At 34.6% G+C, this 27,906-nt stretch overlaps 1 protein-coding gene across 1 annotated transcript in view; it reads left to right on the top strand.

Annotated features, from left to right (window-relative positions):
- Positions 1 to 27,906, top strand: part of DNAJC1 (DnaJ heat shock protein family (Hsp40) member C1) — a 186,220-nt gene that overhangs the window by 62,973 nt on the left and 95,341 nt on the right. Inside the window, exons 2-7 of the mRNA XM_065921080.1 lie at positions 3,513 to 3,614; positions 4,095 to 4,141; positions 10,248 to 10,413; positions 11,261 to 11,358; positions 12,302 to 12,395; positions 22,295 to 22,385. Of these exons, the coding sequence (XP_065777152.1) occupies positions 3,513 to 3,614; positions 4,095 to 4,141; positions 10,248 to 10,413; positions 11,261 to 11,358; positions 12,302 to 12,395; positions 22,295 to 22,385 (598 nt within the window). The remainder of the gene's footprint in view (positions 1 to 3,512; positions 3,615 to 4,094; positions 4,142 to 10,247; positions 10,414 to 11,260; positions 11,359 to 12,301; positions 12,396 to 22,294; positions 22,386 to 27,906) is intronic.

The following is a 27,906-nucleotide window of genomic DNA, read 5'->3' as shown; positions in this document are numbered from 1 at the left end:
AAAACACACACACACACACCACCATATCACATTTAGAAGGAAAAGAATTGAATCCTGTAGATCTGATCTGTGAACAGTGTTGAAGATGACCAGTTCACCCATTCCCTGCAAACCAGAGATAAAAGGTCTCATTCATTGTGTTTGTGAGATAAATGTTCTAACATTTGGGTCTGTAGTAGAAATATGGTGTAAAATTGTGCTGTAAAAGCCAGCATATATCAGGATATTAACCTTCAAAACTGCAGTGGACCATATTTACATTGCAGTTGTGTGGATGTTCTCTATATAGTTTATCAGATCAGTAGAAGTGTAGCAGTTGTTCTCACTGCCATCCCCAAAGCTGTAGCCCCCTGTGCAGTGAGTCAGCTGAAACATACTAACTGAATCTTAAGAACCAACATGGAGAGCCATGATTCTGATGCAATATTTTCTGGGTTTGAATTCTGTTTTCCCCTACTTGCCCGCAGTCTGGAATTGAGCAAGTTACTTAACTTCTCTTTGCCTCATTTACCTTGTCAGTAAAAATGGGCCTGCTAACAGCTGCCTCTTGAGAAACCTGTATGCAGGTCAGGAAACAACAGTTAGAACTGGACATGGAACAACAGACTGGTTCCAAATAGGAAAAGGAGTACGTCAAGGTCACCCTGCTTATTTAACTTATATGCAGAGTACATCATGAGAAACGCTGGGCTGGAAGAAGCACAAGCTGGAATCAAGATTGCCGGGAGAAATATCAATAACCTCAGATATGCAGATGACACCACCCTTATGAGAGAAAGTGAAGAGGAACTAAAGAGCCTCTTGATGAAAGTAAAAGAGGAGAGTGAAAAAGTTGGCTTAAAGCTTAACATTCAGAAAACTAAGATCATGGCATCTGGTCCCATTACCTCATGGGAAATAGATGGGGAGACAGTGGAAACAGTATCAGACTCTATTTTTTGTGGCTCCAAAATCACTGCAGATGGTGACTGCAGCCATGAAATTAAAAGACGCTTACTCTTTGGAAAGTTATGACCAACCTAGATAGCATATTAAAAAGCAGAGGCATTATTTTGCCAACAAAGGTCCATCTGGTCAAGGCTGTGGTTTTTCCAGTGGTCATGTATGGATGTGAGAGTTGGACTGTGAAGAAGCTGAGTGCTGAAAATTTGATACTTTTGAACTGTGGTGTTGGAGAAGACTCTTGAGAGTCCCTTGGACTGCAAGGAGATCCAACCAGTCCATCCTAAAGGAGATCAGTCCTGGGTGTTCATTGGGAGGACTGATGCTGAAGCTGAAACTCCAATACTTTGGCCACCTCATGCGAAGAGTTGACTCATTGGAAAAGACCCTGATGCTGGGAGGGATTGGGGGCAGGAGGAGAAGGGGATGACAGAGGATGAGATGGCTGGATGGCATCACCGACTTGTTGTACATGAGTTTGAGTAAACTCTGGGAGTTGGTGACGGACAGGGAGGCCTGGCGTGCTGCAATTCATGGGATCGCAAAGAGTCGGGCACGACTGAGCGACTGAACTGAACTGAACACATACATAAGCTAGTCTGAGATGCAGCTTCTCTAATGCATGTCTTTTAGATAGGGAAAACTGAGTTTTTCAGTTCTGTCTACTTAGGGTGAAGCTTATTGGTGAAATAAATTATGGGGCAGATTCTCACGAGAAAAATAGGCAGTATTTCTGTGCAGCCTGAGAGGCCCATTTTCAAAGTTGGGAGAGAACTGGGGTATCTACAGCTGGATGCAAAACAAAAACATAAGGTTGGGGAACAGGATCTTATTGTGTGATGATTTGGGGGACCAGGAAGATGGATCAAGATGGTGCAATACAAAGTTAAAAATACTGGATAAGACAAATGATGAAGGTTCTTGGGAGTTACTGAAGAGTTTGAAATAGGAGAGCCATCTGGTCACATTTATACTTAGGGTGTATACTGTAGCAGAAAACTGGAGGATTGGAGTCAGGTTGGCAAGACTGGGTCTTAGGTGAGTGTTAGTAAGTCATAGGTGTTCTGTAATGAGCATGTATTAACTTTGTAACATAAGCAAATACATTAGATTTTATTTTGTAAGAAACCTACTTTTGCAATTTCTCTATGATATAGTCCCAATTAATAAAATCTAAAATTAAAGCCCCAGTTAGACAATGAGCATTCATTTGACATTTGACCACTTTGCTCGACAGAATCTCCATCACAGAGTTTCAGAAAAAATAATCATTCTTTTCTACTACTTATTAGCTATCATTCATTGAGCTTGTGAGAATGGAAATTATATTACCTGCAAAACTTATTCTGCTGATTTTTTAGCTCTTCAACCCTCCATGAGTCAGAAAAATATTCACACCTAAGTTGAAACTTTAGAGTGGTGCTCTCTTATAAAAGAGAGCTTGGCAGACTGATTACAGTCTCACTTTGGCTTGCTCCAGCTCTGTTTAATTCACAGCTATTTAGTTCCAGGAACATGGACTTTTGTTATGTTTGTTGTTTTAGTCATTTGAACTTTTTAGTATATCAGTTTTATGAATTAATTGAACAAATATTCATTTGTAAAACAAGATAAAAGTTAATAAGCAATTTTAGTCTCATTTTGCCTCTCTATGAATGTGGTAGTGTTTGGAATAAATTTAAAACTTAATGAAGACCAAGTTTTATACTTAACAGTGTGTTGTTATTTTCATGTATTTTTTTTTTTTAACTAGCTATGTAAAATGATGTTCTCTGAGTTTATATATACAAACAGGACAGGATTATATAAAGTGCAATTTTAATACTCATTTAATCCAAAGTACTCTTCCTCAGCTGTCCTTTTAAAATATATTTAAACTATGTTAATAGCACATAAATAGTGGGCAAATTTATTTCTGCAAACCAGACTGTGGAAACTGGACACTATTGAAGATACCCTGAAACGTACTTTAAAAAGTTGAGGATAATATACGTAACTATTTCTAATTATAATTATTTTGGGTAAATGCAAATTTAACTGACTTCAAATAGGCATACTTTTTGACATGTTGAAATTGAGATTCCATAGGTGGCTGCTTCATGGTAAATTCAATATAAATAACAATGAGGGAACCACATATGGTAAGCCTGGGCTTCAGACATTGGCTTTAAGATTCTCAAATAAATAAAGACCTTCTTTGAAGGCACACAGATGTATTAATTTTTAATTTGTTTCTTTTTGATCTCTTAATTACTGAAAAAGATTTATTGGTTAATTTTAGGAAGGCAAGTGTTTGAAAAGTTTTGCCAAATACTGTCTTCTTTAAATGAATGTATGGTAATGAAAAGTTAAGAGGAGAGCCAAATTAGATTGAATAATTGTTCAGTCATGTGGGTCAGGCTAGTTGCATAGCCTGGTTGTTAGACTGATTGCTCAAATTACATTGCCTGGGGTCCTGCATTTGGTTGGCTGTCTTCTCAGATCTTAACAAGGTTCTGGGAATTTCTTTTTCTGACAAAGTTTGCTTTGTGGTTTTCCCCTCCCGCCCCTCCCCCCCCCCCCACATCCAGGATGCTTCATCTGCAGACATTAGAAAAGCATATCGTAAGCTTTCACTAACTCTGCATCCAGACAAGAATAAAGATGAAAATGCAGAAACTCAGTTTAGACAAGTAAGTGAAATATGCTGTTATTATATATTTTTGTGGTAATTTATAAATAAATGTTTATGGTAAAAACAGTAACCTATATGTAGAATCTTTCCATTTAAAATGAGATTGTAGTTTAGAAATGTTATGCATGCATATTTATTCAGTTTTTTTTAAAAAATAACGCTTTTACCAGCATTTTTTATATTAGAATCTCAGTTCTGGAGGGAGTCATAATTGTCATAATTTTCTTCTTTACAGTTTTAAAAAGCACGTGTTAAGATAATTATTACTTTTGCATCCTTTGCAAAGATATATTTTGGTATCAAGCCTTTTTTAACCTCTTAAGGTGCTACCAAAACCATAGAATGGTACTTATAATTAAGATTTTATCTGTTCACTGAGTGCATGGGCTTTTTGCATGTGCATTATAGTGTGTCTGTCTTCCTAAATGATTTCTTATAGGTGAAAGTATTTTTAACGTGATACTCCTGTTTTATCTAGTTGGTGGCCATTTATGAAGTTTTAAAGGACGATGAACGAAGGCAGAGGTGAGTGTTCATCTGCTTTTGAATTAAGATGTTATACTTTGATGTCTGTTTATAAAGAAAAGAATTGTCTCAGTAAAGATTTTATTGTGTTAGTAATTTTATTTTCATTCCTTTCAAGAAATGCATTGTTTTTAAAACATATGTTTAGAGTGGAGTTAATTTCTACTGAAAATATTCACTAGATTTATTCAGTACTTAGAGACTTCAGGATCATGCCTTCATTAGCTAATATTTTTAACATGAGTATCTATGCCCTGGAAAATTCGAATACCACTTGACTTCAAACAAATGCCTATTCATTTTTGATATATCAGTAATTGCTCCTATCTGTGCTTGGGGGTCTGTCCCCCCTCAGTTTCTTAAATGTTTTGCAATTAGGCGACTAGAGATATTCAAGTTACTACCTTTTCTCAGTGTTTCCTCATATTCAAAATAATAAACCTAACTTGTGAGTGAGAGAGCAGACTTGTGTAAGTAGAAGACAGGAGTAGAAGAAAAATATTTGCTTCTTTCTCCTGCTTCTTTTGCCTCCATCCCTTCCCTTACTCTCCCTCAGCGACTCTGTGTTTAGGGTTGAACGTCAGGCAGGAGGGAGCACCCTCTCTTTGAGATGTCTCTGGGTGCCTTTCAGAAGAGTAGTAATAGATTTTACAGTGGTTTATATGCTAATGACTTAGGAGCTTGCACAGAAACCCTTTCCTCTGTTCTTCGAAATGTGTGGTAGACACTACTATGACAGGTTTCAGAGTTCTTTAAGTCAGACTCATGGTAAGAAATACATTTTGCATCATGCTTCAGGACACACAGACACAACAGAAACAAAAATGTCACAGAACAAATTCTTATTGTGTGTGAAAGACATATTTTTCTATTCTAGGCTAGTCTAGCCTGTTCTTTTTTCTTTTTAGAAACAATGCTGATTGTGGTCTGCTAAATTGGTTTCATGAGACACTACTGAGCTACCCTCTGCAGTTCGAAAATATTACTCTATTAAAGCTAGTATATCTTAGAGAAAATCCAAAACATTATGCAATGTGACATTCTGAATCTTTCTTCAAATGTGTTACCTGGAATTATTCTGTATCCTACAGTGTCTGCTCCGACTCTTGGTTCTCATCTTTAACAGTTTAATTTGAATACCTCAGTTTGTCAGATTGCAAAGCAAGGTACTCAGGATATTCTCTTGAAGTGTTCTTTGCTTTTATAACAAGGGCTGGCATTGGTCCAGATACCATAGCAGACATTCCTCTGGTTTGAGATAATCCATAGTGTTGAAAGAGTCCTAGAAGCGTGTTGAAAGAAGTGTTGGTCATTCTGTGCATATTTTCTAGTTGGTTTCTCTCACTGAGCCCTTAGTTGTGTTTCACACATCAAGAATGTGTCTGTAAAGATAGCTTTATTTAGTCTCCCTCCATCTCTGGCATCAGATTTTGTTTTTTTGTTTGTTGCTATTTTAAGTCAGTAAACTTTGTAACAATTTCTTCCAATTACTGAAATTATTTATATCTTTTCAGAACAAATCACTTCTCATGTATAAATTGTTTCTTCATTAACACAGATTCATCAAACATTTTCTTTTTAGGATTAGTTCCCTTTGCGTTTATTGTAGAGTGTTAGTAGAAAAAAATGGATCTGACAGTTACACAAACAGCTGTAGTATTTATACCCCTTGAGGCACAAGTAACTCTTTGGTAACTGGTTTTCCTTGAGGCAAAAGTCGTAACTAATCAAGCTGAGAATCACTCTTCCAAAGCTTGCGCCTGAGGCCAGGTGACCTATGAGTATTTAAACTTATAGGAGAAATGCATCTCTATAATTACCTAATGTTTATAATTCCTTTAGAAAAAAAAAAAGTAGTTTTATCTTTTGAAAGAAAATTGTCTTATAGTGATATTAACAAATGCTCTTTGGTATTGCAATCATTTATTATAAATATTTATTAATAAGTGCTTTTAAATGTGTAACTTTCCAGGAATTGTAATGGACTTATTTATTTCCCTTATAAATAATTGTCTTTTCACTGAAAGCAGCCTCATTTAAGAAATTTTAGTAGGAAAGGGAATAACAATGAAGCAGATAAAATAATAGATTACTTTTTTTTTCTTTTTTAAGGAACAGGCAAAGTTTATTTTTTAAACAGCCTTATTTAGGTATAATTTGCATACCATAACAGTTAACCTATTTTAAGTGTACAAATCCATGATTTTTAATAAATCTACAGAGTTGTGCAGACTACCACAACCAGTTTTAGAACATTACCTTCAAAACACTCCCTCAAGCCCATTTGCAGGCACTTACCATTCTGTTCCCAACCCCAGGCAATCACTGATCTCCTTTATGTGACTGTAAATGTGTTTTTTCATATTAATTAAATCATCTAGTAGTAGTTTGTATCTGGCTTCTTCCTATTATCAACATATTTTTGAGGTACGCCCATATTGTAGCATATACCAGTAGCTCATTCTTCTTTATTGCTGAATAGTATTCCACATTCCACTTTCATTTATCCATTCATCAACTGATAGACATTGAGATCATTTCCGCTTTTTGGCTATGACTGACAATGCTCTTGTGACTATTCACACAGAAGTCTCTGAACAAATGCTTTTCATTTCTCTTGGGTAGATTCTTAGGAGTGTTACTGAGAGTAAACTTCTAAGACATTTTTTCTTCTAAAGACATAGACTACAGCATGAAAAAACAAGTTTTCCTGGTTAGTATAAGGGAGATTAGTAAAGAAGTCTTTTGAAACTCCTTAAGTAACTTCCTTATTTTAGGAAATAGCTCAGTTATGTTCTGCCTCATAAGCTGTAGCCAGTGTTAGCTGGAACAAAGTACCGAGACGATCCTAAGTACTATATACATACACTAGATTGTGTTTTAGTAATATTAGGACATTTACTTGTATTTAAAATCTGTTTTAAAAATCTTTTGGTAACTCGCTTGTGCAACTTAGTATTTTGGGTCTATTTTATGGTATATATTTGTAAAAGTTGAATATAAGTGCTGTGTACCACAACTTTTGGCACATATATAGATTTTATAAAGGAAAGATCAATTAATTTAAGCTTGTTTCCTATTTATGATCTTTGTACAGTTTTTACTCAGGTTCAAAATGTGGCCTAAATAGATCCTGTTATTCTTTTAAGCTAAAGATTCGAACTTTTTACAGTGAGAGATTCACAATTTAGGCAAATGCTAGAATTATTTGAATATTTATTTACATAATATACATGTTTTCTATTTTAATTTCATAGTTACTATTTTATATTTCAAAGCATGCTAATAATTTACATAATTGTTCTTGCAATTGAAACATTTTTTGATTTGCTTTTTATGTTTATATTTGGCTAAATATATTTGGTGAATTGAATATAGTCATTTGATGACTATAGAATGGAACTCACTAATGATTATATAACCATTATTATGTTTATCGTATATATTTTAGAAAATCAAATGAAATAAACATTTATTAGGCTATATGTTGGATGTATGGAATAGATCAGTTAATATTTTTAATTTCTAAAATGATGCCTTTATAGTTTCATATCTTTTTTACATTAGTGTTATTTTTATCAAAGACATTTACTTTTGTATTCTCTTGCAATATTCATATGTGTGTACATTCTTAATCTGGTTTTAACAAATTGTTAAGAGCAGTTTATATGAGCTTAATTATTTTAACAGTATTATGTGTTAGATATAGAAAAGGAATAACAGTGATACTTTGTTTTGTCAACACATTTTTTCTTAAATAACTTATGAATATATTGTCTTTGTATTTTAAGGATATCTTTATTTTTTCAGTGTTTCAGGAAAGCAGTGATTTATCTTTTAACACCATATACTCTAAAAAGTAAACTATAATAGAAGCTATCTTCCCTTAAAATGGCCAGTCGTGTGAGCCATAATGTTCATTGATAGTAAAATCAATAGAGCATTGATTCTAAGCTTAATCCTTGGAAACTGTTGTTTAGAGTGGCAGACATAGCCTAGTAAATATCTACTTTTGTTTAATGTGTTCAGTGCATGAGATTCTGCTGTCTTGAATTTAGCTGTGCACTAAATACAATTTATATGTGGGGTAGAAAATAGTAGCTATTAACAGATATATAGCATTTCAATGGTGATAAAATATTTGATATAAGATTCACAGCTATGAGTTTAGCTGGGTTTTCTTCTAATACTGTTTAGATCTAAAACAAGTTTAACAGTAATGCTCTTAGGGAACTGTCACCACTTTCTTAGATGTTGTTTATATTAATAGCCACACTTTTTACTTGAAGTTATTTCCTGGAAGAGATTAGCTGAAAATAATTATGTTCCCCTTTTTTTCCTCAACAAATCTGAAGTAGAATGTAGATTTTAGAATAAATTCAGGCCTTTCTTTATTGGACTTCGTTCAGATATTGTGATCTTACGTTATATCACTTGAAACCGTTTTTGCCAATATGTTGGTAATTTAAAAAGAGTCACTTTTTAGCAATAGATTTAAACATAAATTTTGAAGGACAGGAATGATAACTTTTGATGAAATCATGTTATATATTTGTGTTCAAAAATTGCTATATAAATATTGAAAAAGAATATTTAACATCAAACTTTGGCTCAGCTACTACATAATCATATTTTAATTACCAGATTCTTGTATACTATAAAGTTTGCCTGCCTTTAACAGTTTAGTACCACTAATGTCCTTTGCTTTGAACATTGGTTATTCTGATCTACTGTTATTTTTAATAATCTAAGTTGATCCTAAAAGTCAGGTTTTCTAGATAGTCCAATAAAATATATTTTTAATTTATAACCAGTATTTTTCTACTGAAAAAAGAAGTTGCCTGTAATAAATGCTCTGCTTTATTTTTTTAAGCATATCTCCAAGGTATCAATTTAATAACTATCAAAGTAGCTACTGCAGTTGTTGCATTTAAATTGATTTACATGTCAAGACTGGCAGTTTAGCAGCTGCGCTATTATTCGTAGATCGGTCAATTTACTTGAGAAAAACCTACTACTGAGTTCTACTGACCTGCCTGACAATATAGGCCCTATTTCTATTCCTGTAATTAGGACTGCGACTAACTCAGAATATTTTTAATTAAAATATTTTGGTCAATGTGTTTCACCAAATTAGGCCTTTCAGTGAAGATTTAATTCTGGAAATAGTGTGATTAGAATATTTAATGAGTTGTGTTCAACTAAGATTAACAAGTTGTGTGTTTTGAATATACAGTATTTGCATGAGACCATTTTGAGTTTTACAGTCATAAATGTTACTCCTTATTTTTAACATTAAAAATATTTGCCTCCATAATGTCTGATGCGTAAATTTAAATTCAGTTGAAATTTTATTCTAAAGAAAGTTGATTTAAAGTGAATTACTAGGAAATTTGTTATGTTCTTCCCTTTCAGCAAAGACAAAAATGTGAGGAAACTGCCACCTAAATGTTTACAAATAAACAGTTTTATTGAGAAATTGGTTGTTTCCACATCTCCTGTTAATTTGGTATTGTTTTTAATTCTTAAAAAGAACTTGAGCAACATAAAATTAAAAGGTGCCCCTTTTAAATAGACTTTTTATGTCTTTAAGAAGCGTTGATAAAATTATAAATATTTCGACCTTGAACCCTCGTACCTAGATTCAAATAAAAGCACTAACTAGAAAATTTATCCTGAATGTGATTCAATTAATATATAATTCTTGGAAGCAAATAGAGCTCTTGTCTTGATTTTCTCCCATTGAGATCCTTCCTTTTGTCACTGACTTTCATGGTGGGGCCTCACTGCAGCCTGTGATGGAGAGGTGGACTGTAAGGCTCCTTGAGTTTGGATGTCATTCCAGGAGTCATGTCGTTGGAGTGTTTAAAAACACAAGATCTGTATATCAGATCCAGAGTATATCACTGAGTGCCTTTTCGAAGGTTGTGTATGATTGAATGCAATGTTTTGATTTACAGGCCATTGTAATGCTGGTAATCTGTATAAATTTATATATTTTGGAGAAATTCTTTTCTCTTTCCTCTTTTTAAGTATTGATACAAATAACGTTGTTTGCTTTTATTTTTAAACTCCATATGAAAAACTGTTCTATTTGCTCCTCTAGGTATGATGATATTCTGATCAATGGACTTCCAGATTGGCGACAGCCTGTATTCTACTACAGGCGGGTGAGAAAAATGAGCAATGCTGAGCTGGCATTACTTTTGTTCATTATTCTCACAGTGGGTCATTATGCTGTGGTTTGGTCAATCTACCTGGAAAAACAACTGGTAAGTACTGGTAATAAATCAAGTGACCTAGCCTCCTTAATTTTATATGGAATTTTATACATTTATTTTTTCAACTGATAAAAATTTCAACTTTCTTATATATATTCTTTATTCTAGTACTTTTGTATTCAACATTTAGTATTTGATGTTTCTATTTCAAGAACCCATGACATAAGAGGAAAATGTTTCCTTTTAAAAATGTGTCATTTTGAGTTTGTTAAAAAATTTTGTTAAGGTGTGAATATCAAGCTGAAAATTAGAAGGTAAAGCTATGTTTTCCTTATTGTCACCTTCTAGATATACATGTCTTTTATGCAAAATGATTTAGAATGATTATTTTAAAAGCTTTTAACTCAGTAAAATTTGAAATGAGTATAATTTTATAATTTCAGAGATAAATTGGTTAAAAAATTTTTACATTTTTGTTAGACTGATTCACTATTACATAGTTTGTTCTGCCTGCCGTGAGCTTTTATTTATATGCTAAAGAGAAACATATTTATCAGTATTCATGAATTAGCATCTGTTTACTCATTCTTTTTGAAGTGACATTATTAAAGTTGGATGAATGAGAAAAAGTAAGTTGAATGCCTTCTCTTCTTAGAAAACTTTGATTGCTATGGAGATACACATGACTGACAGTGCTGAACTTCATGTGTGTTTAAGGACTGGATACCATGACAACAGTTATTGTTAAAGATTGATGATTTTACTTAATCATGTTGGACCCTACATACATTTGCATAAATGTTCTTCTATAATGTTTACCCTTCACAGAAGACTCTTGATAACATTTGAAGAGTACATGTTAATGATAACCTGTAACCATAATTTTTTCCACATTAAGGATGAACTGCTCAGTAGAAAAAAGAGGGAAAAGAAAAAAAAGGCAGGCGGCAAGACTGTGGATGTATCAAAACTTGGTGCTTCAGAAAAAAATGAAAGGTGGGAACATGAAAACATGTTTGTAATTCGAAATTGTTTTAAAATACGTCTTTAATGTGATCCCACTTCATATGTATATCAATTTCAAATATACCAATATTTACATCTGTATTCAGTTTATAAAAGACTAATAATGTTCCATAGTTTTAAGAAACAAAATTCTGATCTTAAGCACAAGTTCCACAGGTTTTTCTCTTTGTGAAGTATTCCTATATATTTAAATAATTAAACCCCTGAATTCTTGTTTAAAATTTTTCTACTGAACTTTAGAAGCAAAATATTACTAAAAGAATGTATCACTGTAGTGTTAACTCAGAAGTGACAGTATGTAGAGAGACAGTAATATGCAGTGCACTCAAAGAGATACCACCATTTCTCCTATTGATTCATAGGAAGAAATAAAGGGTTTAAATAGTTCACACAGCAGGGCAGGAACTGGATCAATGTGAGATGGAGATCAGAGACTATTCTGCTTGTCTTCTGTCCTGATGACATCAGTGAGTAATGCTTCAGTGAACTGCAAATGACATTAATTTTTATGTATTGGTTTGTTTATGCTACAGTCTTCATATCTGCTTGTCAGCACTTGGGGACACTGTGATGCTGTTTAGTCTTTTATAGCTGAAGTAATCATAAGGTCTAAGAATTCATTTTGCCAAACTGATGAAAAGTCCAGGTTAGAAAGAGGACTTTTGTGCCTTTATCTTTATATCTTGATTATTCAAGTCTCCCTCCCCAAAACCTTAGTCTACATTCTCTTACTTACTATACATAATTGCTGTTGTTGTACTAATATATTTATTGATGGAATATGTCAGATTAAGTGATAACTGTCTTAAATATTTCATTGAAAAACTTTTTTTGTTGAAATAGCTGTTTAAAACATAGTTCATGATTATTATAAAAATATTTTGTTTTTCAACTTTTTATACTTTGCTTTTAGATTACTGGTGAAACCGCAGTGGCATGATTTGCTTCCCTGCAAGCTGGGAATTTGGTTTTGCCTTACACTAAAAGCATTGCCTCATCTAATCCAGGTAAAAAAAAAAATACCTCTTTCATATGATACTAGTGTTTTGATTTTAATTATTCATGAAATAATTTATGCCTGCTATCTGAAGGCTGAATATACAGTAGATGCTTCATAATGCTGATTGAATGAATAGTATTTTATAAGTATAAACCTAGTTTAGAATAGTTCTAAAATTTATTTAGGTATCTATTCCTTTAACTATCTCTTAATGTTGCTTTTAGAACACCTTAGAATTCCAAGACAATAAAAAAGGAAAAGGCAATACTGTCTTTAGGACAGACATAAAAACAACAGCAATTTAATCATTTAAGGCATATTCAGTAAAAACAGAAGTCAGATACCTTGTCACCATTATTTTTAAAGCATTTAAGTAAATAGTATGGAAAAAAACACTTTGGGTAAGTATTTGTATAATTAAGCAAAAGTATACATAGGTTACCATTTTGCTTGCAGCTTTTTTTTAAATTTAATTTTATTAAAAAAAATTTTTTTTCTTTGCAGCTTTAAGAGGAGTGCAGATATTTTGTCTTATACTGTAATTGAAGTTTCTATTGCTAGTCAGTCTTGCTCAAATGATAGAAATTACACGCCATATTTATATGGCAGTTTCTCTTTTTTTATATATTTAGCATAATAATACATTTCATTAGATTATCGTTTTGCTAATTTTAATTATTGCATCTGTCTAGAAAATTTCCAACACATAAACAGAATATTTGAAAGAATATATAATGGTTTGGTGTGCAAATTTTGAAATTCTTTGAAATTGTAGTTTTGGAGGAAATGTTTTCATTTCAGAAAACACAAAGAGTAAGAGTGAGAGATAATTTCTGTTTACTTACTTTTTTTCATACAGTGGCTATTTTTCCTTATCGTTTAAAGAAGTGAGTGACTCCATCTTCTATATTTTATTCTTTTCCTCTAATGATGGAACTTATATTTGAAGGGAGAATTAACTAAAAGTTACTAGTGTTTCTTCCTAACTTTTGAGAAATTATTTACCAGTTCTTTGTCAAAATAGTTTATCTTAACAGTTATTGCATACAGAATCATTTGTTTACATTTAATAGAGACAATTGAAGTATTTTGGTAATTAAAAAGTTTTTTTAAAGTTGTTTAGCGTATTGTTTATTTGGATAAAAATCCACAATCCTTGTATGCTGTGTATGTAAGACGTAGTATGAGAGGGAAAATGTGTTTACCTTACTGGTATATTTGTGAGAGGATGTGACAGAAAAATATTTTAGGACATGACTTCTTACATTTTTAAGAGAATGATTATTTTTTGCTAGCTTTAGAATCTGTGTAATAGGCAAATCAGAGTGCAGATCAATTTAATAGTCATGAGGCAGCATAAATAACACATAAAGTGTCAGTCTGAAACACTTTATTTTTTTTTCTTTTCATTTATTTTAAAAAAAAACTTCTGTTGAAGTATAGTTGCTTTATGACATTGTATTAGTTTCTACGGTACAGCAGATAAACCAGCTGTATGTGCACATATACCGCGCCCCCTTCCCTTTGCTTTTCTTCCCGTTTAGGTCACCGCAGAGCACTGAGAAGAGTTCTCTGTGCTACACAGTCGGTTCTCTTTAGTTATCTGTTTTATACATACTATGTATACATACACTACTAGTGTATATATGTCAGTCTCCCAATTCATCCCACTCACTTCTTTGTAGTTTTAATCTAAGTCATTTGAAACAAAGTTTATTTGGTAAAATCAACATATTTCTTGGTTAGCATGCAGAGTAATTTACAAAAACAATCAATATAATAAAATGACTTAAATTTTACAAGTTATTGTTTTGCCTCATTGCAAATTTGTAGAAAACTTGTAAAAGTAAGGAATTTTGTAAAAACATTTTAGCCTCTTCAGAAACCTTCTAAAACTGTTGAATCAATTGGAAGTTTAATGTCTTTCTCATGTTCACTACCAAAACAATATAGTTGATTCTGATCCAAATTGTAATAGTGAAAGTATTTCTGATCAATAAACATACAGCTTATATTTTCACAAATGTCAGCAAAGCAATACTAAATAGTTGCTAATAGGATTAGATTTTGTCTGCTTTTTTTTTGTTGCAATCTTCTTTGACCTTTGTATTAATTTATCATTCATAAAATTGTGTAAGATGAATACATATGTCTTATCTACAACACTGAAGTTTTTATGTGACACTTGTATGAGATCTTCTTAAATAAGGTACTTATGAAATTTATAGGAAGCCCTTTTTACTTGAAGCGGTCTGGATTGGTAACTAACACAGTGGTGATAAGAGTCCTACTAGAGCCCTCAGTATTTCAAAAAATGATACAATGACCTTCAACATTTTCTTCACCACTCTTGTGGTACTGGGCCATTGTTTTGTTTTTAAGCAGGAATCCTTTTTCTTGCATATACCACCCCTATCTTGATTGAGAGGTTCGAAGACTTCCAGTGAATGGCCTTCATACTTGCAGAACCTGTACCCAAATTTTGTTGTCATATCAACAGCTCTTCATTTCTAACCTTTTTCTTCCCATTCTTCCTCTAAATATCCATTCTGTATTATAGTTCACATGCATGTATGGTTGGTTATCCAGTAGGATTAGTTTAGCAGGTTCAATAAAAATTTATTAAACACAGTATCAGAACAAGAAGGCACTTTAAAAGCCCTTACAGCCAGAGTTCGTATCACATAAATTAAAATAATTGGGACACAATATGATATATAAGCTTCATATCTGTAGTATAAACAATGACTTCTATAGATGTTCTAAGAAGTAAGATTGTCTCTGTTTAAGATAACCAAGGAAAATTTGAGCCAAGTCTTGAAAGATGAATAGACCGTTTGACAGTGAAGTGCCCACACTGTGTACTAGTTGTATACAAAAATAATTTCATAGATACAGTAACTCCCATATAATTACACATGTTGAGACTGAAAAAACCTGAGGAAAAATTGTACAACTGCTCTTTTTAAAAAAAGAAAATACCACATATCCCATTACTGTCATCCAAGACTATATCCTAAGTCAGCAGACTCTGAATATAGCCATTTAGGAGATTAATAGATGAAACTGACAAATCTATTAAAGGACATTGAGGCAGAAAAGTGTTTCTGTCACACAGGTCTGTCAAAGATATGTATACATTGTTAGGAACAGGAAAGTTAAAGTGCATAGTGGGCAGACAGTGCTCAAAATGGTTCTGTGATCAAGCAGGGTAGAGGTAAAAGTATTTCTTTGATAGCTCCGCTTGCATTTTGAGAAGGTCTTTATTACCTCCAGTACTGGGTTTTATTCCTTTCCTTTGCTCTGAAGAAGATATTGAAAAAACTGTAAGATGTAGTGGATTAGAAGAATGAGACCAGTAACTGAAAATGATTATACTTGACTCGTATGACATATCTGATGTTAAATTAGTATCAAACATTTCCTAGACTGGAAAATCTTGAAAGAAAAGATGTGTGGATATTAGTATATATAGCAAAATGTGTATCCCCATATCATTCATGTACCCACATAGGCAGAAGTAAAAAGTCAAATGAGAAACCAAAGAAAAAGAATATGGAGGGTGTAAATTGACGTGTCCATAGAGATTGGAGAGAACATTACATTAAAGAGGAGTAAAATGCATGATTGTTTGCAGAGAAGCTTCGGAAACTTGAGAAGAATGTGTTTATACAGCAAAAAAGGCAGGTGGAGTAATCAACAGAAGACATGCAATGTGAATTAGAATATAACAAGGAACTTGGTGTGTATCAGGAGAGGCATGGTGTGCTTTCAGGCTAGAATTTAATTTTAACATTAAAAGTATAGCCCTAGTGACACTCCGTATCTTCCCAGTCTGTGTTCTCACAGAACAGAAGGGAGTACACAATCTCTTGGAATCTGACTAAACCAGTCTTCTGTGTGGACTGTATTCAGCCTGTAACCCCAGGAAAATTTTCTAACCTCCAAAATGCCCTTAGATACTTTTTTATTTGATCATATGTATTCTGAAACATATTCATAGCAATGTGAGTAGCAAAAACTGAAATATAACCAGTGCTGTGTGCATATTTTCAGTTTAACTGCCTGTGTTGGAGCTTCATTTATTTAGGCCCATTGAAAATTTAGATTGCTAACACCACCAATTTCTCATACAAATCAGTAAGTACCAAATATCCCAAGTAATTACAAATTACCAGTCTAAATCATAGTTCATAGTTCTCTACCTTTTCTAAGGTGGAAAGGTCTTAAGTGTTCAGAATTTATTTGCTTGCTTGCTTGCTTGTTTGACGTTTCTGGGAATTCACCATTTAAATTTCTCTCTACCTGCTATGTTACATTTCTCAATAACATAATCTATAAAACATGCAACTCCCTTAGGAGTTCATTGCCTAAAATCGTTCATTTTTCTCATCATTAAGTCCTGGTCCCCCATCTTTTCTCACTACGAAGTTGATCTTATATGAACACAGACTAGAAATTATTGTAGAAAATTCCCAGCGTGCATATGTCCACCCCATCAGGATTTATGGGCTTCTGAGGAGCAGTGGCTGAGAAAACAGAAGAATCTTCTCTGTGGTGCTATGGCTTTTACCTTAAATTGAAAGTTGTCTGAGAGTAAAGGGAATACTGTACTTTATACAGCTGTTTATAAAGGGAGGCCTCCTCCCTCCCAAGAAGCTTCTTCCATGGAAACAGCTCTGGACAAGCCCAGGGGTTGCCCTCTCTACAGTCATGGCCCTTAATTCTAACCCCTTTGCTTCTGCTTGCTGGGACAGAAACCAAATAAACAAAACATTCACAGCTAATTAGCAGGAGGAAAAGCTTCTAAAAGACTAGGAGGCATTTGCAGCAAGCTTAGTTGCCTGCCCTTCTGCTCAAAGTTAAACACAGATTTTCCAAGGGATAAGGAAGCTTACTTTTTTAGTATTCTCAGAACTTTTTGAAAAATTTTGCAGACAAGCACACTTTACATAGAGAATACATAAACCAGTGAAAAAGTTTGGGAAACTCATCTGAATTTTTATAAGGCTGAAACTACTGCTACAGAAGGACAAAGGGATACAGGAGAATTGGAAAGACCTCACAACATAACAAAGATTCCATTCCTTCCACCCTCTGAAAGGAGGCCATAAGATGCAATTATTCAGAGGTCCAAAGACAGAATATAAAGTAGAGTTATGTAGAAAAGATTTTAAAACCACAAAATGTTAGGTAGGATGTTAGAGACACATAGTCTCAATGAGTCCATATATTATAGCTGAAAAAATACTTAAGACTCAGATTGGTGAGACAGCTTGCCCAAAGTGACACAATTAGTTCATGGTAGAAATGAATCTTAAAGCAGAGGAAAATAAATTTAAAATATAAGAAATATAAAAGCTAAGAAAGGCTAAGTTTTTTTCACTGCTGGATAGTGAGCTTGGTAACCAGTCTCATGGTCTGTGAGTAAGCTATCTGATCTTACATTCTCTGTACAGATATTGAGGCAGATGGTAATTTTTATAAAAGTTATAGAGGATTCTTGCTTTGAGTTGGGGCTGAATAGATGGCTTCTGTGGTCTCTTCTATCTCTTAGCCCAAATGGAAAAGTCACTTTGGGCCTTCTATCTCTTAGAATATACCGACTCAGGCACAGGAAAACAGAGCTTCTTGTTTTATGTTTTATTTTTATTACTCTTGTGAACTTAGTATTATTATAGTTCCGTACAAAGAAAAACATACTCTTATTCAAAGTATGAAATTTAGAAGTTTTCTTATATTCTTCACTGTAATTTTATACCTTGTACGTAATTACATATTACACGTAACTCTTGAGATTATGTGCATGCTAAGTCACTTCAGAGTTGGACATGACTCTCTGTGACCCCATGGACTCTAGCCTTCCAGGCTCCTCTGTCCATGGGATTCTCCAGGCAAGAATACTGGAGTGGGTTGCCAGTCCCTTCTCCAGGGGATCTTCCTGACCCAGGGATTGAACCTGGGTCTGCCACATTGCAGGCAAACTGTTTACTGTCTGAGCCACCAGGGAAGTAATTGTCTACATTGTACGTAATTACACATTACATGTAATTCTGAGATTACAGTATCAGTCAGCTGGAGAACAAAACTTAATAATAGAGCAGTTGAATTTGTGGGCAGATTTTCAAAACTGCACTTAAACGATATTCTCCTGTGTTGAAGGTTATATGTAAGCTTCAAACAAGAGATACGTGCTATCACACAGTCAAAGAGCAATGGAGTGTCCTCCATCCTTCTTGCACCTACCTCTCTTCAGAGTTCTTCCTGGAGGAGGAAATGGCAACCGACTCCACTGTCCTTGCCTGGAAAATCCCATGGACAGAGGAGCCTGGTGGGCTACAGTCCATGGAGTCGTGAAGAGTCACACACAACTGAGCATCTGAGCAGAGTTCTTCCATGTGGTACTGTTTCCCTGCTCGTACCACTCTAAATTTAACCCCCTTCTTTCTTAAGATTTTTTTTTTTTGGATGGTTTAATATTTTAAAGTTTATATGGAGAAGTAAAAGTAAACTGAAACGTGACAAGCAATGCCTGTTCAGCATGGTATTTTTATCACTTAAATATGTTTCAATAATGTTAAAAAGAAAGGTTTGTAATAAGGGATATATTCCATCTCATAGCTAACTAACCTTGGGAATACTATATCTTCACAGTTTAGCTAAATTATCATCATTATGGAGCCTTTCCTGATCAGGCCAACTGAAAATTTCCCATTGTATATGCTCTGTACTAACTCTATAGCACTTGCTATTTATATCAACCAGGATGGACTTTGGTAAGGTGCAGATCATCTTAAAATTCCAGTGACTTGAACTTTGTTTCCGGTGTCTTCCACTTACATAAGGAGACATGCTGCTCTAACTTGCCACTTAGGGACTCAGAATAATGATGTCTTCATCATCTTTTGGCTGAATGCATCTAGGGCCTGTGGCCTCCTTGCTCTCTATGGCAGGAGTGAGAACTGGAGGTTTACACAGCCTTTTTTGGTATTTGGGTTGAAGTGACACATATTTCTAACCATAGCCTGCCCAGAACTAGCCCCATAATCCCATGTAATCTCAAGAGAATAAGGAAATGTGGGGGAACAAATAGAACGCTGGGTGATCACTACTCTCTCTTTACATATTGGGTTGGCCATAAAGGACTTTTGCTTTTTAAGTATTTTTAATTTTCACTAAGAACTTTATGAGCAGTGTGTTCCACCAGCTTCTGCCATTTTTTCAGGCAACTTCATGATTCCATCTTCTCAAACTTATCTTTTTGAGCAAAAAGCTGTTCCAGGTGACTTTCTGAATCTTCCAGGGAATAGAAATGTTCTCCCTTAAGTGAATTTTTAAAGATCAAAATAAATGGAAATCTGAAGGTACAATGTCTGGTGAATACAGCAAATGAATCAGAACTTCCTAGCTAAGCTGTAACAGTTTTTGCCTGATATTCAAAGAAACACGTGATCTTGCGGTATCCTGATGGAAGATTATGCATTTTCTGTTGACTAATTCCAGATACTTTTTGTCCAGTGCTGCCTTCAGTTGGTCTAACAGGGTGCAGTATTTGTTGGGATTAATCATTTGGTTTTCCGGAAGGAGCTCATAATAGAGGACTCCCTTCCAATCCCACCATATGCACAATATTACTTTCTTTGGATGCAGACTGGAATTTGGTGTGGTTGGTGATGGTTCATCACTTACTACAGCCTCTTCTGTTCCAAATGATTGAACGGTATCCACTTTTCATTGCCCATCACAAGTTGTTTTAAAAGTTGAAATGTCTTTGTTACGTTTCAGTAGAGAATCGCATGCAGAAATATAGTCAAGGTTTTCTTTTCTTAACTTGTATGGCTTCCAAACATCAAATCCATTAACATAGCGAAGCTAGTACAAATGATTTTCAGCACTTGATTTGGATATTTTGAGTAGGTCGGCTGTGTCCCACGTGGTGCAGCATTAATGTTCTAAATGAATGTCTCGATGTGATCACTGTCAACTCCAACTGGTCCACCTGACCGTGGAGTGTTGTCCTGTAAATCTCCGGCATGAAACTTCACAAACCATTTCTGACATATTCAATCAGTCACAGAACCTTCTCCATTCATTGTATAAATCTTTTTCGTGTGTGTTTCAGTTGCATTTTTAACCTCTCTTGAAATAATAAACCCTAATATGCAAAAAAAATGTTGCTTTTCGCCTTCCATCTTCAATACTAAAATGACTAAACAAAAATTCACCAATTTGATGTTTTTTTAATTAATGCATAGTGATATGACAGCTGTCACAATACAATCTAACGATTGTTTCGAATAAAGTTAAAGACAACTAAGTGCTATTAGAGCTGTCTTATGGAAAAAAAACAAAACTGAACAGTCTTTTTGAGGGTGCAGAGAATGTTAAAAGATCATAAGTTCTTGACCTGAACCTCTGTTGAAATTTAAAGTATATATGGGCATGGGAGGATGAGTAAGTCAGGTGTATGACATCTGTGCCCTTCAAAGACCCCAGGAGAAAGCTTTAATTTGGATAGGCATGACTGAAAAGAGATAATCCCATTCTGTGGTTTAAGTGTTCATGCATTTCCATCTGAATTGTGGTAGACCAAGGATTGAGTTTATTCCTTCACTTCCTGCAGAAATAAAACCCTGTCAGAAGGGTCTATAATTTATGTGCTCTAGGAATCACAAAGTCTGGGAATGTTACCCTAGAGTTATCCTTGATATCTCTCCTTTTCTTATTCCATACCAGTCAGTCATCAAGCTCTTTCATTTCTTTCTTTACAAATTTCTCACATCTTTCAATCTAGTTCAGTTCTAAAACACTTAGTAAGCACCTGCTGGATTCTAGATACTGTGCTCTGAGCATACAAGTTTCCTTGTCTCAAATTTCTCATTTTCTAGGAGAGAACAAAGTGATACAAGCAACCATAGAGATAAGTTTAAATACAGAAGCAGTATACAGGAAAGAATTAGTCTTCCAGGGAAGGTCAGAAGATTTGCACAAGAGGAGTGATGCTTGAATAGGGTTTTCAAGGATGAATAGGAGTTTTTGAGAAAAAAGGTAGGGGAGCAAAATACTCTAGTTAGAAGGCAAAGCATATAGAAAGCCATAGAAGCATCGCACAGTGTAGCCTTGCAGCTAGAAGTAGTGCTGTTACAGAATAGATGAAGTTTGAGTCAAGAGGTGTTGAAAAATGATCTGGTTTTGCTTTTTTCACTGTTAGGAGCTTCATATGCCTGGAACACCAACTTGCTTATTTCCATGTCTGTGATTATTGAAGGCCTAGTCTTTCTTTTTGGTACTCTGCTAAAGTCTCACCTATCCTAAATGCCCCTCCTTGAGACTTTAGCCACTGTGTCTTGACACCTAAGTATTTGCATACAGTATGTGTTCTCAATCCTCAACTCTCAATGGAGTGACATCTTTCACTTGTATCTATGTGGTCATAGATGTTTCATAATCAGATTTGCATATAGTGATTTTGAAAATCTTGGAGTTAAGGGACTAATATGAAAATACTGTTTGTACTTTGTCACAATAATATAACTTACTGTACTATCAAATAATTCAGTTCAGCAAGTATGTTTTACTGATTTCTGTCCACACACAATTTTGAGAAAATATGCAATAGAAGAAAACAGAAAGAGAATACCTCCCTTATGTTTCTGAGAGAAAAGGCTTTACTTAAACATATTTAATACACTCATAGAATTTCTGACTTTCATTAGTTCTCTAAGAGAGACAAATTATAGAGAACTGCTTATTCAATTTCTTCTGTTCATCATAAAATTTGAAAACATAAACACAGAGGAAAACTACTTATTAAATGAATATGCTGCTTTAAATTGAAGTTATGTGGAAAATACCATCAAAGGAAACTGACTTTTATGTTAATTTATTTGTAACTTCTTTTTTCAGGATGCTGGGCAGTTTTATGCTAAATATAAAGAAACAAGATTGAAGGAAAAGGAAGATGAATTGACAAGAGCTGAACTTGAAACACTTCAAAGTGAGTTTTAAACATTGTCTTACTATAGTAACTATATTATATAAAACTGATTATTTAAATTTGGATTTTTCCTTAAATTCAGTAGTAATTAAATTTTCTGTGCTTTCTTTGCTACTCTCTTTTGTATTTCTTCTAGGTCCTTGTTAAACATTTCTTGCATCTTCTCAATCCTTGTCTCCAGGGTATTTCTTTGCTACTCTCTAAATAGACTTACTTGCACTTAATGTACTACATGTGCAAAATAATATATTAGTAATTTTTTTTTTACAAATTTTATTTCATAGAGGTTCAACACATCTTCTCCTTTGTCTCTTTGTCCTCTCCCTTATAGTAAAGTAATGTCGCTCAGTCACGACTGACTCTTTGCAACCCTATGGACTGTAGCCTACCAGGCTTCTCCATCCATGGGATTTTCCAGGCAAGAGTACTGGAGTGGATTGCCACTTTCTTCTCCATATATTAGTAATTTCTGAACCACCCACAACTCAGTATCAGAAGGAGGGAAAAGTTATCATGGAGTCATATAGTTCCTTTCATCTGTATGTCTGTGTGCTTAGTAGCTCAGTCCTGTCTGACTCTCTGCGACCACAGCCCACCAGCTTCCTCATTCATGGGATTCTCCAGGCAAGAATACTGGAGTGGGTAGCCGTTCCCTTCTCCAGGGGATCTTCCTGACCTAGGGACTGAACCTGGGTCTCCTGCATTGCAGGCATATTCTTCACCGTCTGAGCCACCAGGAAAGCCCCCTTTAATCTGGGAGGCATGTAAAATCTAGAAAGTCCTTAAACACTCCAGTGCTGTAGTTGTCATTAATATTTAGTGCTGATCACCAACTTGCTCTAAGTCTGAAAATGTCAATGATTTTTGTTTTGGAAGTCTTTGTTTAATTTGTATTATTGCTCTATTACATGAAAAACCTTGACTAAAGTATCAGTATGTTGATGACTTCCACCAAACACTAGAGACAGTTCTTGTTGATTTTAGGAAGAGTTGAACATACTGTTAAAGAAGGCATTTTTCCAGCCCTGGTCATTCTAATTTTCTATATCTACATCCTTCCCACACATTCTTCCTTTTATAATGTTTTATTTTTTTAACATGATTTTATTTTTATCCAGAGCATTTAATACTATTTAACATTAATTTATAAATTAATTTTGTTTACCATCTGGTCCTCCCAATAGAAAGTAAACTTCATCAGAGTAAGGATTTTATCTATTTTATTCAATGTTTTGACTATCTAAGGACATTAAGAATCCCTGGCACACAGTAGGTGCTTAATAGGTAATTGTTGATTGAATTCATGGAGGGGAAGTCTTCTTTTTTATTTTTAATTTCAATATGAATGTTCTTGGTTCAAACTTCATTCCCCTCCACCTACCTAGATTCCTAGAGAAGTGATATGGACTAATGTGGGCCCAGAAAACTGTACAAACACTCTTAATATTTAATACTCACTTCACACCTACAAATGTATATAAATACACAGCATGTGAGATTTACAGAATAACTTGCATGCCTTAGCTATTCGTGCAGCCCACAGAAGTCATTTAGCCAAATGAAGCTGGAAAAGAGCAACTGTGTTATTAGTATTCCCATGCAGTTTACATTTTCAATATATAGAAAAATAACTATGGCAATTACCCTTCATAAAGTCAAAGTCTAGCTTTCTGCCTTTACCTAAACACCAACCATAGTTTGAGAATAAAGGAGGATTATGTTGTCTCCAAAACCAGAGCCCATTACCACTACCTAAATGTGTGACTCTGAGGATTTTATTTTCATTTCCTTATCTGTCAAAAAACCATGTGGGACTAGATGATCCCAGTGTTAGTTTTCTATTGTTGCTGTAACAAATGGCCACAGATTTAGTGGCTTAAATACATTATCATACAGTTATGTGGGTCAGAAGTCAGACATGAGTCTCACTGGGCTAAAGTCAGGGTTATCAAGCAAGGCTGATTCGTTCTCCAGCGTCTCGAGGCCCCCACATTCCTTGGATCATGGCCCCCTTCCTCTTCCTTCAGAGCTAGTAATGTTGCATCTCTGATTATTCTGTAGTCACATTTCTGCCTGATCATAATGGGGAAAAGTTCTCTACTTTTAAGGACTTGTGATTAGACTGGACCAACTTGGATAATTCAGGATAGTCTCTCCTATCTTAAGGTGCTCAAGTTTAATCCCATCTGCAAAGTCTCTTTTGCCATGTAAGTAAAATATTTGCAGGTTCTGAGCATCAGAACACAGTCATTTTTAGGGGACCATTTTTACCTTCTACAACCTTTCGGTGTCTGGGTAGCTTTAGAACAGGGACTTTCTTTATCATCTTTGTGTCTGCAGCATTTAATATAGCATCCTGGCACATAGTAAATGTTTAATAAATGGATGAATGACTAAATAGATGAATTAATGTGTGAGCATGAATATTAATGAGTGTCAATATTAACGATGCAAATAACACACTTATGGTTACCAAGGGAGAAGGGGGAAGAGTTAATTAGGAGACTAGGATTGACGTATACACAGTACTACATATGAAATATAGATAACTAATAAGGACCTACTGTATGGCACAGAGAACTCTTCTCAACACTACGTAATAGGAAAAAAGTCTATGAGAGTGGGTATATGTATAACTGATTCACCTTGCTATACAGCAGAAGCCAACACAACCTTTAAATCAACTATACTCCAATAAAAATTAAAAACAAAAAACAAAGTTTCAACAAATACAATATAATATTCAGGTAAACTGTATAACTGTTTAAAGCAGACTCTGTTTAAGAGGAGGATTACATATTAAGATTGACTGATGTGTGTTTTGGAGAGTAAGGGTGGACAAATGATTATTACTGCTATATTAATATATCCAGAGATGCAAGCTGGATTTACAAAAGGTAGAGGAATCAGAGATCAAATTGCCAACATCCGTTGGATCATCAAAAAAGCAAGACAATTCCCCCCCAAAATTTACTTCTGCTTTATTTGATATGTCAAAGCCTTTGACTGTGTGGATCACCACAAACTGTGGAAAATTCTTAAAAGAGATGGGAATACCAGACCACCATACCTGTCTCCAGAGAAACCTGCATGCAGGACAAGGCAGCAGTTAAGAACCGGACATAGAACAATGGACTGGTTCAAAATTGGGAAAGGAGTACATCAAGGCTGTATATTGTCACCCTGCTTATTTAACTTATATGCAGAGTACATCATGCAAAATGCTGGGCTGGATGAAACACAAGCTGGAATTAAGATTGCCAGGAGAGATATCAGCAACCTCAGATATGTATATGATACCACTTTAACAGCAGAAAATGAAGAGGAACTAGAGAGCCTCTTAATGAAAGAGGAGAATGAAAAAGCTGGCTTAAAACCCAACATTCAAAAAACTAAGATCATAGATAGCTTCTGGTCCCATCACTTCATGGCAAGTAGATGGGGGAAAAGTGGAAACAGTGACAGTCTTTATTTTCTTGGGCTCCAAAATCACTGTGTATGGTGACTGCAACCACAAAATTAAAAGATGTTGCTCCTTGGAAGAAAAGCTATGACAAACCCAGAAAGCATATTAAAAAGCAGAGACATCACTTTACCAGTAAAGGTCCTTATAGTCAAAGCTATGGTTTTTATAGTAGTCATGTGTGGTTGTGGGAGTTGGACTATAAAGAAGACTGAGCGCTGAAGAATTGATGCTTTTGAACTGTGTTGATGGAGAAGACTCTTGAGAGTCCCTTGGACAGAAAGGAGATCAAACTAGTCAATCCTAAAGGAAATCAGTCCTGAATATTCATTGGAAGGGCTGATGCTGAAGCTGAAGCTCCAATACATTGGCCACCTGATGCAAAGAGCCGACTCATTGGAAAAGATCCTGATTCTGGGAATCACTGAGGGCAAGAGGAGAAGGGGTGACAGAGGATGAGATGGTTGAATGGCATCCCTGATTCAATGGACATGTGTCTGAGCAAACTCCAGGAGATAGTGAAGGACAGGGAAACCTGGTGTGCTGCAGTTCATGGGGTGGCAAAGAGCTGGACACTACTTAGTGACTGAATAACAAAACCAAAGATTGAAACAGAAGTTGGTATTATAGCAATTGTTGAAACAGTTTTAATCAAATAAATTAATGAATAAATGAAACTTTAAATGTAACTTTTATATAATTGTTATTTTTAAGTAAAATTGTTACATAAAATTTTTCTAAGCCTTTTAAGACTAGTCGAAAAGTGGAGGTGAAGGGAACCCACATTTATAGGAAGAGAAAAATGTCAAACTAAACCAAAGTTCACCTGTGGAGGCAGTTTGAATACACTAGTTTCACTGCTTTCATAGTCATGTTTTCATGACAGTTTTTCCAGAATTGTTCAAAGACTTTTGTTCTCCCTAAGAATTTGATAGCTGTTCTCATGCAGATTTAATAATGCTCTCTTTTTAAAATTTTTTAATTGAAGTAAAGTTGATTTATAGTGTTTCAGATATGCAGCAGAGTGATTCAGCTATATATATATACTCTTTCAGATTCTTTTCCATTATAGGTTATTGGAAGGTATTTAATACAGTCCCATGTGTCATATGATAGGTCATTGTTGGCTATCTACCTTATATGTAATGGTATATATATATATATTCATATATATTCTTCTCAAAGACCAAATTTATCCCTCTTCTTCTTCCCCTGTGGTTTGTTTTCTTTCTTAAGTTTGTTTTCTTTCTCTGTGAGTCTATTTCTGTTTTGTAAAAAAGTTCATTTGTATCATTTTTTCAATACCACATATAAGTTATATCATATGACATTTGTTATAATTTGTTATTGTTTAATTAAAATATTATGTAAAGAAATATAATTTTAAAGTAGATGAATATCTGAAAAATCTCTGTATGCCAGCAAAAATGTGTGATAGTCTTCTGAAAAGTTTGAAAATTCCCCATGGCTGATTCATGTCAATGTATGGCAAAAACCACTACAATATTGTAAAGTAATTAGCCTCCAAATAAAATAAATAAATAAAATTTTTAAAAAGTCTGAAAATTCATTACCAGATTATGGTTTCTTCAAACTGAAAATGATGAAACTAAATGCCAGAAAGCTTATTAAAAACAATACTCATCCTAAGCTCTGAGTAATAAGACTTTTGTTGCTCATGTTTTGGTATCAGTTCAGTAGTAAATTTAATAGAAAGGGTGACGGTATCAACATTAACAAAGTTAAAGAACAGTCAGTTCAGTTCAGTTCAGTCACTCAGTCATGCCCAACTCTGCAAGCCCATGAATCGCAGCACTCCAGGCCTCCCTGTCCATCACCAACTCCCGGAGTCTACCCAAACCCATGTCCATCGAGTCGGTGATGCCATCCAGCCATCTCACCCTCTGTTGTCCCCTTCTCCTCCTGCCCCCAATAATTCCCAGCATTAGGGTCTTTTCCAATGAGTCAGCTCTTCACATGAGGTGGCTAAAGTATTAAGAGTTTCAGCTTCAACGTCAGTCCTTCCAGTGAACACCCAGGACTGATCTTCTCTAGGAT

Source organism: Muntiacus reevesi, chromosome 2, assembly GCF_963930625.1.
Source record: "Muntiacus reevesi chromosome 2, mMunRee1.1, whole genome shotgun sequence".
NCBI lineage: Eukaryota > Metazoa > Chordata > Mammalia > Artiodactyla > Cervidae > Muntiacus > Muntiacus reevesi.
Note: the sequence above shows the minus strand (reverse complement) of the source record. Positions and strands in the feature narration are given on the sequence as shown.